At 42.7% G+C, this 17,647-nt stretch overlaps 1 protein-coding gene across 6 annotated transcripts in view; it reads right to left on the bottom strand.

The window, feature by feature from the left end:
• The window catches only part of PCDH11X (protocadherin 11 X-linked), a 3,021,270-nt gene that overhangs the window by 2,625,135 nt on the left and 378,488 nt on the right, over positions 1-17,647 (bottom strand). The window contains exon 5 of one of the 6 annotated variants that reach the window (XM_029606607.1): positions 4,917-5,401. The exons of the other annotated variants lie outside the window; for them this stretch is intronic. Within the exon in view, the coding sequence (XP_029462467.1) occupies positions 5,396-5,401 (6 nt within the window). The 3' untranslated portion in view covers positions 4,917-5,395. Of the gene's footprint in view, positions 1-4,916; positions 5,402-17,647 lie in introns of those variants that run through there. 6 annotated transcript variants of the gene reach the window in all.

Here is a 17,647-nt window from a genome sequence, read left to right as displayed (position 1 = left end):
ATGCGGGGGTGGGGGTAGGGATGAGAGAGCAGAAGCATGTGTTGTGTGTGTGTGTGGGTAAGGCAGGAATCATGTGTGAGAGATTCAGAGGAAGCATGTATGTGTGAGAGAGAGATGGAGGAAATGTGTGTGTGTCTGTCTCTTTCACACACACATACACATACACTCTCAAGCTCCTTCTGTCTCTCACCAAGCATGAATGTGTGTGAGAAACAGAGGGAGCTTATTTTGTTTGTGTCTCTATGTTTGTGTGTACCCCCCAATTCATGACAATCTCAGGGTGACAGTTATGAAGTGTGGGATTTTCTAAATCCTTATTAGTTTTAATTACTGGGTATTATTTGATGTCTGCTGTTTTGAAATATTTTGGGCTGGATTTTCAAAAGGTTATGTGCGTAACCGGGCTTACGCGCAGTGGGCCTATTTTCAAAATTCCTGGGGCTTTTCTAAAGGGGCAGGGAGTGGGTGGGGTGGGGCGGGGGCAGGGTCAGAGGCCCCAGGCACAGTGGCCATTTGCTGCTGTGCTTGGGATCGCGCACCAGCAGGGCTGAATTAAGTTTGGAAGTAGAATTGGGAAAAAGGAAAAGGTAGGGGGGGAAGGGCGGGAAAGGTAGGGGAAGGGAAAAGGGAAGACAGTGCGGCTTGGCACACGCAAAGTGAACAATTGTGTACCCCCTTGTGTGCACTGACCCTTGATTGTATAACTTGCGCGGGCCTGTGCGTACAAGTTATAAAATTAGGTGTACATGTGCGCGCGCCGGGTAGTGCGCGCACCTTTTTAAAATCTACCCCTTTATGTTGTTTAGGAATTTTTTAAAAATTTGTACAGGAGCTTTTAATTATTCAAATGTATTCTATTCATTAGTGATTTGAAATGTATATTTTAGTATGGTTTTACTATTCTGATTGATTTATATTTCTTGATTGTATTGTATTGAGGAATAGTGAATTTCAGCTTTTCCATTGTTATACCGCATACAGAATCTGGCTTGTGGTTTCCAGTTCAGTTTTTGTCTGCATATGTGCGTGAGAAAGAGAGAGAATTAGAGGAAGCGTGCGTGTGTGTATGTGTGTATGTTTTAGAATGTGAGAGGGCAGGGGGTGCGTGTGTATGTGCAAGAGAGAGATGGAAGAAAGCATTTCTGTGTGAGAGAGAGACACAGAGGAAGTGTGTGTATGAGAGAGGTACAGAGAAAGTGTGTATGTGTACATGTGTGTATGTGTACATGTGTGTCATGCACACATGCTACCTCTGTCTCTCACCAATCATGTATGTATGTGTATGAGAGAGAGGGAGCATATTGTATGAGTGTGTGTGTGTGTGTGTGTGCCCCAGTCTACAACAATCTTAGGATGACAGATATGGAGAGTGGGAGATTTTTAAAATTCTTATTAGTTTTAATTATTGGGTATTTGATGTGTCTGCTGTTTTTAAATATTTTATTGATGTTTAGGAAATTTTAAAATTATATATTGGGCGAGTATGCCAAAGAAGTATCTGCCCCAGGTGCCAAATACTCTAGGTATGCCTCTGGGGAGTAGGTTTATTTCTTTGCCTTTTGTCACAAATTCAGGATCTCATCTTCACTGTTTCAGACTTTCAGCTGAAGTCAAGCATTAACCCGTGCTAGCAGGTGGTGGGAAAGAAAAACTAATGGATCGTGGTCTTTCTGTTAGAGACTGAAACCAGGCCCACTTTCTGTTTAGTGCCAAGTAAACCATTTGGGGAAGCTCCCCAGGAGAGAGAGAGACCTTTCACACACTGCAGTGCTCATCTATTTGGTTTGTCATCTAGCCAGCTCCACCATCAAGAGGGATTTCTTCATTTTCTTGATTGTTTATTTTCCACACAATTTTGGGTTTGGGACAGGGTGCACCCTTTACAAACTGGTGACATTGGGGTGGATCTGTCCCCCCCCTTTTTATTTTGAGTACTCAGGGGTAAAGACAATTTTTGACAGCTGTGTACTTCACTGATTTTCCCTGCAACCTTTCTCTATTAGCGTTCCTTATTTGTTTTGTACTATCGTTATGAGTATGATGGTTGTCCTGGCTAACAGGCCATACCCAGTGTTATTTTTGCATGGCTTGATTTAAAATAAGAAAACTGCAAGTTTATATTATACTTCACTACTGAATCTTTTCTATTTAATATTCTGGTTGGATTTACTGTCTACTTACACAATCCTAGTAAAAATGTTAATTACTGTTTTATTCTGGTGTAATGATTTTATATGGTCTGTGGCGCCACAAGTGACAGGTTGTTTAGGAAGGGTACAGAATTATGGTATTGAGGTGACTATCTCATCCCCTACTCAGGTCATGAACCTGAAGATAAATTATATTAGTGAATATAATTTCTCATGTGGTACTCCCCACCCCATGTATAAGGGTAATAATGCATAGTCCAGACCAAGGTGAGGGACCACATATCTACTAGAGATGTGCAATCGTTTATCACAAATTAGGCAATTTCAACAAAATTGCCTAATTCGTCATAGATCGGGGGGGGGGGGGGTCAGGAGGCCCCCCATGCTGGCCAAAAGTCCCTGGGGGTCCAGCGGGGGTCCCGGAGCAATCTCCTGCCCTCGGGCCATTGGCTGCCAGTAATCAAAATGGCGCTGATAGCCATTGCCCATACTATGTCACAGGGGCTACCGGTGCCATTGGTCAGCCCCTGTCACATGGTAGGAGCAACCGACCAATGGCACCGGTAGCCCCTGTGACATAGTAGGTCAGAGGCTATCGGCACCATTTTGAGAGAAGCAGGCACACCGGGACAAATCGCTCGCGGGACCCCGCTGGACCACCAGGGATGTTGGTAAGTCTTGGGGAGGGATTGGGATGGTGTGGTGTGTGTGTGTGTGGGGGGGGGGGGGGGGTTGTATTTAATGTTCTGTAGTAAGTTTTAATGCTTGGGGTGGGATTTTTTTAGCTTCGTTTTCCCGTGTCGTTTTTTGGGCCAGTTTTGGTTTTCCCCATTTAGTTTTTCCAAAAAACTAACCGAGGAAAACCAAACTTTACCCTGAAGCGTCCAACTCAAAAAATGACCCAGTAGTAAAAAATGAAGCTCATCTCTAATATCTACCTCAGGGTTTCCCAAACCTGTCCTGTTGACCCAATAGCTGGTTGGCTTTTCAGAATATCTACAATGAAAATGAATGTGATATATTTGCATATTCTTGGTCTCCATTGTATGCAAATTGATTTCATGTATATCCATTTTGGCTATCCTGAAAACTTGACTGGTTGTGAGCTAACCAGGACAGGTTTAGAAAACCCTGAGATAGATATTTAGTTTTATAGTTTTATAGTAATTGAATGAAAAAATTGTTTTGAGCAGTCTTGCTAATTCTTCCCATAAGACCTGATCTATCTATAATCCATGGATTGTATTCCAGTGCATAATGATACTAAAGAAGATTGGAGCCTTCTTAGGTTTCCATACATTTTATTGCTATAGGATTTTGGTTAAGATGAGGTGTTGGTGCTCTCTTCTTTTTACATTTTATTGACTAAGAATGAAGGATCTACTTACCATCTCTTTATTGGTCCGATAAACATTATTCCTACCTACCTTTGTTTTCCTCTTTTCCCTCTTTATTTCTTAGCTAGTATGCCTACAAATTCATATTTTTATAATTTGTAAGTTTCATTTATCCTAAATGTACTTTTTTCAGGAAAATCATGCTTTAGTCATGCAGAAAGAAAATTATATCTAATGGGATATAATAATCAAATATATTGCAATCTATTACCCTTATTTTCCCTTTTATTTGTCTATTTTAAAAGCTCTGTATCTGCCTCAGTGAGAACTGTTCTTTATGCAACAAGATACTGTTCATAAATTAAAATATTTTAAAAAATATTGAGCCGTGAAACATTGTTTTATGCATGCTATCTCGATTATCATTAGATGTGGAAAGCAACTGTAATCATTCATAAATATGCTTTTATTCACTTAAAACATTTAAGAATGTTTTAAGTGAATAAAATAAAAATATTTTTACAAATTTTACAAATGTATTTTCCATATATGACACATTTTCTTCTAAATGCCTGTATACATGAGAATGCTAAAGCACTGTGACCTTCATCATTTAAGCAGTAGTCCTCAGTTGTGGGTTTTAATGGGATATAATTGTCTGCATCTGTAGTTAATGTCCCAAGCTAAAGGCAGAGGAGTTAATGTCATTTCAAGGACAACTATCTCCCTTCTGAAACAACAATTCAAGGATGACCAATTGTTTTAGAGAACTGAAATTAATAAGAATCCAATTTTTATTGTTTTTTAAATAGAAGTTTTGTTGGTCTTTTAGATGACTTAATAATGAATTAGAATTCAAGACTCTTTAGTTGGCTGTCTATCTCTGTTTTTAATGTATGATTAATTACATAAAGGACATGACTCACTCTAGGCTTTTCTTCCGTTCTGTGTGTATGATGTAAAAAAAAAAAAACAAAAAACAAAACCCTTAGTAAAGCAGGCCCAACATATTATTGTAATTCATGTCTAATAATTCCACAGCTATGACATACCAATCAATTAATTAGACTATCTATATATTATTGTGTTACTAAAGTTTTAGACATATAATATATATAAAACTAAAGGAATTATTTCTAGAATAAAAGATGTAAAAATTCTCTCTATGCAGAAATTCTAAATATTTGCATAGTTACTTGTTTTCTTCCTAATAAAGACTTTAGTCATATTATTTACCTGTTTACTTTCTTGTATACAATTTCTCATATATAAAACAAGCATTTTGCCTTCTAGATCTTGATCTATTTAACACTGAGTTAGGAAGTGTATGGGAATTGTATTTAATGAAAATTGTATTTATTATATATTTATGCTACTTTCTTTCAAATGAAGGAGTAAAAAAGGAATGATACGATGTATTTTTTAAATGTATCCATATATTTTATTGCACTTTTTTCAGTGATTATAGGAAAGAAATTAAACAGTTACATCAATACAAATATATAAGAACAAAAGCCAAAAATGATGGGTCACAAGAGGATGATTACACATTTTAAGAAAACAATAGATTGTATAATAACTATCACTCAAACAGAGTGATGAAGAATATTACTTGCTATTTTGCATGTTATTGAACACTACAGCACATAGTTCCAAAGTTCGTAGGTCTTTAAAAAATAAAAAAAAAAAGAAAGAGAAATCTTGCCCTGGATACCTTTCAGCAGGGCAGCTTGAAGTGTTCAGCGTCCACTTCCAAACCTCTCTGGAGATCAGTTGATAAAAGTCTTCAGCAATCAGTGAAGGGTGAAAGGGCTTTCTCGTGCTGTTTCCATGTTTCCATGTTTGCTGGTTTAACATCATTGTGTACGCAAACGATCTCAGTACATGACATCAGAAGCGATGGCGTTCTCAGAGCTGGCAAACAGAGAAACAGCATGAGAAAAGCCCATCCTGCCACCATCCCTTCCACATACTGCACTGTGTTCTTCACCTGCCCAAACTGTAATTGCCCAAACTACTACACTTCCAATTGTGGAAATGTGATGGGTAACTGCAGATCTGACTACCAACAAGTCAACTGAATCTATGGTATCCCTTGGTCTATCCCAAGGATAAGTCTATAACTGACCTCCATTTTTAAATAAACAAGAGTTTACACGACATCTCTTTCTATAATTCTTAACTTTCTAAGGAACATGGACAGCTTTATATATAAATACAACAGAAAATAGGAAAGTATGGATGTGAAATCATGCAATATTATGAAGAGCACTGTTAAACAAAAAAAATCAAGGCTTTGGTTATCCTTCATAATATATGCAATATAGAAGTTGCTTTTCTGAAATTAATTTAATATTTTACAATGGATTAATCTGGAATTAAGAGATACTTGCACAATTTCACAAGAAAAATCTGAAATTTGCACATTATTGTAACTCCTCAAAGATATTTCATGAACTTCTGTCCTTCAAATTATTTCAGTGAGACATAAGAAAAAGCAACTCAACTTGTTTTTGCAATTAACAAATATACAATAATTGAGAATTCAGGAACTTGAATTTTATTTGAACATTTACATATGTGAATCACAGTAAGTTACTGAATGATTTATTTTACCTGAGAAATAGCAAAGGCACAGTAAATCATGTCACTTTACTTATGCATCTACCATAAAAAGTATTAGGAAAAGAATCAAGACAAAGTAACCATTGTCCTACCAATCACTATATATGGGATAATTCAAATTTCGTAATCCATAGATCACCATCTTTATCTGGTGAATGAGAAAATCAGATTTTGTTTCTGAGAATCACTCCACCCTGGAATACAAAATTTGGGCACAAGAAATGCCCTGGGTCCTTTATTACCCAGCTCATTATACTTCTATTTTTTGGATAGAAGAACAAAGAGACACCTTGGTTTGCACATATATTTTGCATCCGCTAAGTGAAAAGAAATATGCACCACCTTGGAAATTCCTGCCGCTTCAGGGACACTATATTTGCCTGAGGAGACTCCTCTGATCACAGGGAATGCAAAGATATCTACTTATATGGTTAATGGTTTACATTCTCTGTAATCTTGCTGATTCAGATAATTTTCAGATCAATCAAATTTGGTACATATACAATCCCAGACTGAAAGGGTTTCTATAAGTTAAATTATGCTAATTTCTATCCACCACACTATAGATTATTGTGTGATGGAAACTTGTTTTTTCCAAGAGTCAAGAATATAGAAATAAATACTGGGATACTGAGAAGCAGTCATTTCTTTCATCCAGGATATCTTTGGTTAGGCCTGCCAAACAATTCAGAAACAGCAAAAAGGTATATTGTTAAAAATATTTTCTTACTATTCCTCAAAGGTCTGAAAAATGGATAAAAGGAGGACCCCAATAAAACAGAAGTTACACCACCATGGTTTCTGCCTTTTGCAAACAAGTGATATTATATATTAGGGATGTGCAGCCCAAAAATTTTGTTTCAGTTCATTTTTTGGTTTTGGGGGGAGGGGGTAATTTTTTCAACCTGTTTAATAGTTGTTGTTTTTTTCATTTGAGCTTGTTTGCTGAACCAAAATTTAACATTACAAAAACAAATAAAACCCTGAAACAATTTAAAAAAATACAAAGACTCTGGGCCACCCTCCCACCCTTACACAATTTAGCCTGTGGCTCAGGCCTGTCCAGCTGGGCCTCTTGGGGCCTAGCCAAGGTCTACTAGGCTCTTCCAACCCACAATCCCGGCACAATTGAAACCCAGCCTGTGGTCTGGACTCAACGGGCCTCCTGAGCCCAACCCATCCTCACTGAAATGTGACAGGGCAAGAAGAAATCTTCCAGCCTGGAACCCAATCACCCCCCATCCATGGTCCTTGATAAAGTTAAAGGGCAGGAGAAAAGCTCACTCACCCCCATTCACAGATCCAGATGTTTTAAAATGGAAGGCACCAAAGTTATCTCACTTTGGTACCATCTTCCAGGTGGATGTCATCATGTTTTTTAAATTCTGGACTTGAAGCAGAAGCAAGTGGGCTTCGCTCCTGCCCTTTGAGATTTTTCAAGGACCGGGAGGGCGACAAGTGGGGGCTTGGGTGGAAGTGGTCTGGGGCGGTGCTGGCTGATCCTCACTTGAGCCCGGGATCCAGGATAGGTTTGAATTGTGCTGGTCGTGGGGTTCAAAGGAGCCCTGGGAGGCTGCACCTGGTTCCAGGGAGTCCCAGCTTAGCAGGCCTGGGCCCTGGGTTAAAGAGTGATTGAGGGCAACAAGAGACCCATGGTTGGTTGATTTGTTTTTTAAATACAACCAGTATGAAAATACCTGAAAGTTTTCATAAGGGGCTATTTTCAATTTGTTTCATTCAGAACAAATCAAAAATGGCCTCATCCTATATTTTTTGCAGTTGTGTAAAATGAATGCACATCATTGCTGCATAGACAAATGCTGCAAGTATACTCAGAATGGAAAGAGGAAAATATCAAGATGAAGAACAGCTCTAACCATTATCATGCTATATGGCCACAACTAAAGTCTATAAAGGCAATTTAGAATCACATCTCAAACATTCGGATAGCATGGCGATGTCTTACTCTTTGCCTCTAATCAACATTTAACTGTGATGGAGCAAACATTCTTACCCCTTTTATTCCACAATGAATGGAAAAAATTGGATATGAATGATCAAATATTATAAAACAACGTTTCATAGAACAAGATCTGAGAATGTCTTCTTAAAGAACACTGTCAGTGTGTTCTTAACATTGGAATGTATGTGCAAAAAAATGTATTATGACATTTAGAAAGCTTACAAGGTCCACCTTTATCCCCTGTGTGTATGGTACCAACTTTCATTATGCAACCAATTCTTCCTGCTTTCTGTTTTCTAATTACATGCATTTATTACACCTTTGGCTGAAAAGAAATAGCTGCAAGAAAGAAAAAGAAAAGTAAAGAAAAAATGGGAGAAGGGAAGTGATCACAGAGGTTAATAAAGGGATCCTGAAATCTAGTTTGAAATTCTCATAATGAGTCTTGGATGGTTAATGTAATGTATATATTAGTCATAGGTTTTCTTTAGATTGCACATCTATTGGACCAGCGACATTTTATTCTCTTGCTCTCTTTCCATAATTTTATGTAGAGCAATAAAAGTGAAAGTATGGGGGAGGGGGTTGCTCCTAATGGAACCCCAGATTTGTAATTGGAATCTTTGTACAGGGGCCTCATACTAATAGAAACAAATACATAACAGAACCCTCCCCTCCAAAAAAAAAAAATAGGAACATGTAATTGTCATCTTTGCTTTAGGGATTCCTGTCTTAACTAAATAAACATTGTTAACCAGGAATGTTACTTAACAGACTTACAAAATGCATTTAGAATGCTAAAATGTATTATTTCCTAATTAGGATAGTATGTTTAAGATTGTGTTATGATATGTGTTCATTTTAGCAATAGTAACATTGCTATCAGGATTGAACAAATCGGGGGTCGGCGCATGCAAGGGGGTTCACAATTGTGCACCTTGTGCGCGCCTAGCCACGCTGCCTTCCCCCATTCCCTTACATCCCACCCCACCTTCTCCCCTTCCCCTACCTCCCCCACCCTTTCCCTCCTACCTTTTTCTTTTTTTTTATTCTATTTCAAAACTAACTTCAGCCCTGGGGCTGAAGTAAGTTCCGCGTGCCGGCCAACTGCCAGCGCGCGATCCCAAGCACAGCAGCAAATGGCCGCTGTGCCTGGAGCTTCTTTCCCCACTCCATCCCCGCCCATTTTTGCAAGCCCCTTGGTCTGGACCAAGGTCAGACACCACAGCCTGGCCTCCAGGCCAAGCCCTAACAATGGTCCTGGGTCTAAGCCAAGGCCCTAATGTCGGGATCTGGCCTCAGGGCCAGGTTGCAGTGTCAGCCTGGGTTTGGGCCCTGATCTAGGGCAAGGCCCAAGCATGTCTTTGCCTCTAATCAGCATTTAACTGTGATAGAGCAAACATTCTTACCCCTTTTATTCCATATGAATGGGCATGGGCATGTCTTTGGGTCTGTGTCCAAGCCCTGGCCTAGGAGAAGGCCCAGGCATCAGCTTCCGGGCCGGGCCTGGAAGCTGATTCCTGATGCCTGGAAGCTTAGGCTGGACCTAGCTTAGGCTGAAGCACTGGCATCAGGACCCAGACTCTAGAATGGGCTGCAATATCAGGCCTGGGCTTTGGGACTCAGATTCTAGGCTGGGCCCGGCATCAGGCCTGGGTCTGGGTCGAGGCCTTGGCATCAGGACCAAGCCAGGATGTGGCATTGGATTTAGTAAGAAGGGGGGGGGGGGGGGGGCTGCAAATTTCCCAGGCCTGGGCTTATGTTCAGGTCTCGGCCTTGGCCCTGGCTTTGGGTCAAGGCCTAGTCTGTGACCCCAGTATTCTGCTCAATTATAGGCCCTGGCCCCTTCATCAGGCAGCAACTGAATGTCTAGGCAAGGCCCAGTCTTTGGGCCTATGCTAAGGACCAACCCACGACTTTTTTTTTTTTTTTTTTTTTTTACTAGGTTTTCAAAATGAAATGAGATTTCAACAAAATTTCATTGGAATTTAACTTGTTCCATTTTGAAAATGATCTGAAAAGAAATAGAAGATTTTTTCTCATTTCCTACTACGTTTTTCCCAATTGCTCATTACTACTGCCTGATTCACAATAGTGTTGAGTTAAAGTAATAATTAGGAATGTACAAATTATTTTAAAACAGGATAGAAAAATCTTAATTGTATCTTGGAGTTCCAGTTTTTGTTGTAGATCTCTAAAACTGAATTGACTTTTTTAATCCTTTAACTGTACTTTTTGCCTTCATTGTACAGCATTGCCCTATAACAGTCAACAAATTAGTTAAATGAAAGAAGTAATTTTGACAATAACCCAAAATTAAGAGGCAAAAATAAAAGTAAGCCACTGAAAATAGTATGGAACAAAATGTAATGAGAAATATTAGTATCTTTTCAAAAGGAAAATAGTAATAACATTGAAGAGAATTTCAAATTCTTTATTTTTACAAATCATGAGTAAAACATCAAGAAAAATCAAAGAAAAACCAACAACCAATAACAAAACAAAACAGAGCAAGACAGTAATAGAATACAATAAATCATCATGTCGAATTTCAACACAGGGTCCCCCATTTTGATAAAAGACTGCAGAGAGCCATTATGCAAAGCAGCATCCCTCTCATGTTGGGAATAAATACAAAACTTGTTCCATCTGTGCACATCTAAGGCCAAGTTCTCTTTCCAAAAATAAGATATGACAGATTTCACCTGTGAGTACAGGACCAGCTTGTCACATTATAAGATTTCAAAACTTTTGCTACTTTAATAGGTGTCCATATAGCTCTATGAGCAATAAAAAAATAAAGATTAGGTTTTTGAATCTGATATTGAAACTCTTAAGACTCTTAATGATTTGAAGAGAGTTTGTAGAAACCAATAATCTGCATGGTAAAGCAGTAATGCTTAAATAGGATTGTTTTATATGAAGACTAAGGGATGCAACTGAGAGATTAAACTTTACAGCTATTACTAGGGGTGTGCATTCGTTTTCGCCGTATTGGCGATCTGCAACATATATTACACCATTCATAGTATTCGTGGGGAAGCGAAATGTATCGTGATTCCCCACGAATACAAGAATCTTCGCTGAATTATACGGCCACCTAAATAAAAATTTAAACAAAACCCCCACCCTCCTGAACCCACCAAAACTTACCAAAACTCCCTGGTGGTCCAGCGGGGGGTCCAGGAGCCATCCCCTGCACTCACACCCTCGGTACCAGTTTCATCATGGCACCGATAGCCTTTGTCACAGGGGCTACCGGTGCCATTGGTCAGCCCCTGTCACATGGTAGTAGCACAAGATGGCGCCGATGGCCATGTGACAGGGGCTGACCAATGGCACCGGTAGCCCCTGTGGCATAATATGGGCAAAGGCTATCGGTGCCATTTTGAGTACTGGCATCGGATGGCCCGATTGCAGGAGGTCGCTCTGGGACCCACGTTGGACCCCCAGGGACTTTTGGCCAGCTTGGGGGGCCTCCTGACCCCCACAAGACTTGCCAAAAGTCCAGCGGGGGTCCGGGAGCGACCTCCTGCACGCTGTCCGTCCGATGCCAGTACTCAAAATGGCGCCAATCGCCTTTGCCCTCACTATGTCACAGGTACCGATGGTCGGCCCCTGTGACATAGTAGGGCAAAGGCGATCGGCACCATTTTCAGTACTGGCATCAGACGGACGGCATGCAGGAGGTTGCTCCTGGACCCACGCTGGACTTTTGGCAAGTCTTGTGGGGGTCAGGAGGCCCCCCCCCAAGCTGGCCAAAAGTCCCTGGGGGTCCAACGGGAGTCCCGGAGCGACCTCCTGCACTCCGGCTGTCCGATGCCAGTACTCAAAATGGCACCAATAGCCTTTGCCCATACTATGTCACAAGGGCTACCGGTGCCATTGGTCAGCCCCTGTCACATAGTAGGAGCACAAGATGGTGCCGATGACCATGTGACAGGGGCTGACCAATGGCACCGGTAGCCCCTGTGACAAAGGCTATCGGCACCATGATGAAACCGGCACCGAGGGTGTGAGAGTGCAGGGTATGGCTCCCGGATTCCCCGCTGGACCACCAGGGAGTTTTGGTAAGTCTTGGGGGGGGTCAGGAGGGTGGGGGGTTGTAGTTAATTTTAATTTTAGCTGGGACACGAATAGAAATCGCCGTATTAATGCATCGGGGCGCCATACGGCCGAATGCAACGTATCTGCTCCCCGACGAATCTGAATCACGAACGCAATGTATGGCGTCCCTCTGCACATCCCTAGCTATTACACAAAGTCATGTTGTGGTTTTGGAACAGATTTGAAAAAGGTTCCTTTTAAAAAATGGCCCAAAACCCAAACCCCTTCCCATACCAAGCCTTCCAAAAAAATATTTTTTTTTATCTTAAAACTCAGAGGGCCAAATATTCATACCTACACGCGGGCATTGATTTGTGCGCGCAATCTGGCGCACACAAATTTACGCCTGATTTATAACATGTGTGCGCAGCCACGCGCATGTTATAAAATCCAGGGTTGGTGCGCGCAAGGGGGTGCACACACTTGTGCACGGTGAGCCCTAGGGGAGCCCCGATGGCTTTCCCTATTCCCTCCGAATCCGCTCCAAAGTTGGAGTGGTCTCGGAGGGAACTTTCCTTCCCCCCCCCCCCCCCCCTACCTTCCCCTATCTAACTCGCCCCCAGCCCTAACTAAATCCCCCCCCCACACCTTTATTTTTTTATTTCTGCTTGCCTCAGGGCAGGCGTAGGTTGTGTGTGCCGACCGAGTGCCAGCGCATGATCTCCGGGCCCAGCGGCAGTGGAGAGGACTCTGGCCATGCCACGCCCCATCCCGGACCACCCTGCCCCGCCCTCTCCCCGCCCATTTTTTCAAGCACCAGGACTTACACGCGTCCCGGGGCTTGTGTGCGTTGCCAGGCCTATGCAAAATAGGCTCAGCGCACGCAGGAGCGGGTTTTCGGGCTTACACCTATAATAACCCTTTTAAAATCCGCCCCAGAGTGTTCCATATTGGGGTAATTTTAGAGAATAAACATGAGGATTAACGTTTTGCTGCAGGAATTTGAAAGCCTCCAAGGCAGCATGAAGAACTAAGGAATCCTTCAGAAAGGCAGGAAGACCAAAGATATGAATAGAGATGGGACCGAAAGTACCTCTTCCATTTGAAGCCATTTTGGTTTGCTTACACCCTCATCTAACCATGGCACCCTTGCCTTAATAAAAAAGCCTTATGGTAAGAGAAACCATCAGGAAAGTCAACTCCGCCATGTCCCTAGATTGTTTTAGTTTCGACAAGGCTATTCTTTGGGTTATGATTTCTCCAAGAAATGAGCAGTTTCTCTCTCAATAGATTTATATAAATCTGGTTTGAAAGGAAGTGGGAGGATACTTAAAATATAATTCAAGTTTGGGGTGATAATTTTGATGGTTATGGGTTAGAATATAAAGTAATATTTTTTGGATTCATTTCCTCAAATAGCTCTCTTATAAAAATATGGAACTTTCGTTTTCTTTTACTCATGAAAGAGTGAATGATGACTACTGAAAAAGATTTCAAAGTGGACAAAATAGCTCTTGAATATTGTTAATACTTGTGAAAGGTTCTGAATTAACAGAAAATAGAAACTGAGATCACCATCCTTTATTTATTAGGGATGTGGATTTATTTGAAATGACAGAGACAATGAAACAATAGAAAAAAATCACCACATTTTGTATTTTTCTTCTATCGTTTTTAGTGTGCACGCTTTCCAAAATTTAAAAAACAAAAAAAATGTGAAAACATTAACAACGAAAATCAACCCCAAAATGACAATGCATGATACCAAATTACATTTTTTGGCCTATTATTCATTCAGAGAGTAGATAGAACATGGGCAATGGTCAGTATAGTCCCAATATCAGCTTGCCAATTTGCTCAAACCCTCTAAAGGTAAGAGGCTAATTCATTCTGCATTCTTTGACCACTCTGTTGAAACTGACAATAATTAGTGCTAAATTGTGATGGTATTTTTATGTTACTGATTGGACACCTATCCATTAGTAAGTTCCCTGAGATTCCAAGCCCATAAATTAATTTTATAATAGGTTCCCAGTTAATCAATAAATAAATATTGAAGATGTCCAATGGACTGGACTCGTTTGCTAACATCCCTGTTCCTCCCAGGATCATGGAATATTAAACTTCTGCCCTATAAAGCTACCAACTAAGAAAATCACTTTCTACTAAAAAAATAAATAACTTCTCTGAAAGTCCTGGGTTAGAAAGTGCCAGAAACATTCTTGGCTCTTGCCTTGTGGTACTCCTGTACCCTGCTGGCTCTGTTAGAGCACTGTGTATTCCTTCTTCAGCTTTCTGACAGTCTCAGCAGGGTAAGATTACTGGGCAATTAAGTGGAGTAAACCAAATTTTCTTATCTTTTCTTTTCCTTTTTTTACCGATTGGAATAAGGGAAAGAGTGATTATATAAATCTATAATTTAACAATGAACATCAACTGGACCGCCATTTCACCTAGAAGGTCTTTTTGGTCCACCAAATTGAGGCACCTCTTCAAATAAAAGCTAAGGGCTGGATTTTAAAAGACCTACACGTGTAGAACCTGGGATCTTACGCGCGCCAGGCCCAGCCACACATGTAAGTCCCGGGATTGCTGAAAGGGGCGGGGTGGGGCTAGAGGTGCCCGGCACAGGGGCCATTTGCCGCTGTGCTGGGGGATCGCGTGCCAGCAGGTGCCGGCGCGTGCAATCTGCACCTGCTTGAAGCAGGCGCAAAAGGTAGGTTAATGGCACGCGCATGTTATAAAATTGCATGTCCATGTGCGGGCAAGTTTTTAAATTCTACCCCTAAGTTGCCATCATTACTTTGTGTTTGATTTTTTTTCTTTTCATTGTATATTGTCATGTAGAGCGCACTGAGATTTGGGTTTTAGCATTTCTAGAGAACTCCAAAATGCCTGCTCATTAGTCTTCCTTTGAGAAAGGAGCCAACCCCCATCCCCGGTTAGGGAGGAAGGCCACAATTGCTAAGGTGCTCCACCTCTGGGGAGGAGTACAGAGGCTGGTGGGAGGGCCGGTGAGTTCAACTTAAGCCAGGAACAGTCCTCTCACCAGTCTCTTCTTTCTGCATTTTTTTTTTTTGGTAAGGTCTCATTCCCTTTGTTTGCTTTCCATACCCAACCCATGCACGGACACACTTTGTGGCCTACCTGCTACCAGCTTGGGGAATGCAGTCTGGGCATCCACATGGCAGGCGATGTGATTTGTATTTTGAGGGTGTGTTGGGTCTCAGTCTTTCTCCTTTGATTGCACAAGGAATGTTAAGTTCCCAGTGGAGCGCTTGCTGTTGATGGAGGTGGTGGTTGGGAAGGTTTTTTTTCAGCGGGCAGCAGCCCACAGTATTGGCCTTCTCAGCTGCGGCATGCTCTCTGCTGGCATTCGTGGGGCTGGACTGAAGAACCCCCTCCTTTTTGCGGCAGTGGTCTGGTGCCGGTGGAAAATGCACACCATTTTAAGAAAAAGGCAGAAATTATCCGGTGTCGGTGGATGGGAGTTGTAGTGGCAATTGTGCTCCTCTCTGTGCAGGTGAATTGTGGGGGCATTTGCTGTTCAAGGCAGTAGGGTGGCAAGCTGGCTTGACTAGGCATGCAGGGCAGGGTATCCTGGACCAGTGATAATCTGGGCGGCTGGTCTCTTGCCCTTCTCTGCCCCGAGGCCCTGCCACTGTCAGCTGTTTTGTTGCCTAATTCCAAAAAAAAAAAAAAATCTTGGTGGGGAGAGCCATGGGGGCCCTCACAGGAGCTCGCTTGCTGGTGGCAGCATTGGGGGCATTCTATTCACGTGGCGGGCCTTTTGGGAAGTGCCTCTATCCTGCCTCCCTCGGCTATATCTGGGAGCTTTTTGGCCTGAGTGCAGACCCTAACGGTTAGTGGATAGGGTGGGCAAGTTTGACAGCCATGGTACAGGCAGCAGGAAAGTCTCAACTACCCAGCTGGTCAGGGTGAGGTTGGAACTGAGCCACTATCTTGGCAGGAGTGCCTTCTGAGGACAGCAGGGTTTTGCTGCTACTCCTTCTGTGTCCCACAGTGCTGTTCTGAAGCTCTATGCTCCCTTTGGGCCATGACATCATTGCTGCCCTATTGGCCAGGCAGATGTCCCCAGGTTTTAATTAAAAAAAAAAAGGGCCCTGAGTGTCTGCTGCATTATATCGACATATTTCATAGAGGCCAAGTGCTAATGTGGAGGTGGTGCATTTGGTAGGGGTGTGCTGGACCCCTGCTGCTGTAGCAGCATGTTTTTCTGGAGCGCACTGCTGTCTTTGGTAGCCACACGGCGAGGGCCCTGCTGGCTTGGATCCTCTTCATGCTCTTGGCAGCATCATGATGCGGCTGATATGGGGCAACAGCAGTCTGGAAGCAGAGGTCTGGCGGTGTGGAGATGCGGAGGTGGGGCAAAGAGTGCAATAGGCTTTTAGGAGCAGGATAAGTGTGGGTTGCAGTAGCAGCTGCTCTGTTCCCTCATTGCCAAATTTGTTTTTTCCAACTTCCAGGAAGCCACCAAAGCAAGGGATTTGCCTAATGACTGCGGCCTAGTCAAGCATTGCCTTTACTGCCATTGCAATGCACCTGTTGGTATATGGCAATGGAGGTAGCGACTACTGAGGAGATGTTGCAGAAGTACATCGGGCAGGAGTCATATTGGGCAGCTACCAGTTTACAGCTTTAGGCCACTGTGTCTCGATTTCGAGTGGACTTGCAACAGGAGGGCTGAGATCATGCGATTTCTTCCTTCCTCCCATGTGGGGCTGCCACACTGCCCCTTCCGCAAATTCATGGAGAGGCCTGAGTCGGAGCATATGCTTTGGTGACATATGCATGGTGAGCTACAAGGGAAGCAGCAAAATAGCACACTAGGAGCTCGAGTGGGTTTGCTCTCATAGTGTATGGTCTGGTTTTGGGCTGGGTCCCCCCTTCCCTGTGCCTGACCGATCGATTGCTAAGATCTAGGAAGTCAACCGCAGTTGGCGCAGGTTTTCAAACCCCCATTATCTTGCGAGATCTCAACAGGGCAGAGGCAGTGGTCAATGGGACAGCTCTTGCTCAGTCAGCCATTCATGAATGAGGGAGCAGAGTCCCATATACAGTCCAAACTCCATGCAATCAGTCTCCATGGGCTGGATTTTCAGAGAATTTATGCACGTGTGTGTGGGGGGGGTTACGTGCACTGGGCCTATTTTATAAAGGCCCAGCGACGTGCGTAAAGCCCCGAGATGCGACTAAGTTCCAAGGCTTCAAAAAAAAGGGGGGGGAGGGGCAGTCCGGGGGTGGGGCGGGTACCAGAGGCTTCTGATACATTGGCCATTTGCCACTATGTCAGAGGATCGCGTGCTGGCAGGCTACCGGCGCACGCAACTTGTGCCTGCCTGGAGCAGGCACAAAAGGTAAGTTAAAGGAATTGGGGGGGGGGGGGTTAGGATAAGGCTAGGGGTGGGAAGGTTAGTTTAGGGGGAGGGAACATGTGAAGGCTGCGGACGTCAGTGCACACAGGGTGCACAATTTGTGCGCACCTACCCCCGATTTTATAACAT

Source organism: Rhinatrema bivittatum, chromosome 6 (assembly GCF_901001135.1).
Source record: "Rhinatrema bivittatum chromosome 6, aRhiBiv1.1, whole genome shotgun sequence".
Classification (NCBI taxonomy): Eukaryota; Metazoa; Chordata; class Amphibia; order Gymnophiona; family Rhinatrematidae; genus Rhinatrema; species Rhinatrema bivittatum.
This window is presented reverse-complemented; position numbering and strand designations above follow the sequence as displayed.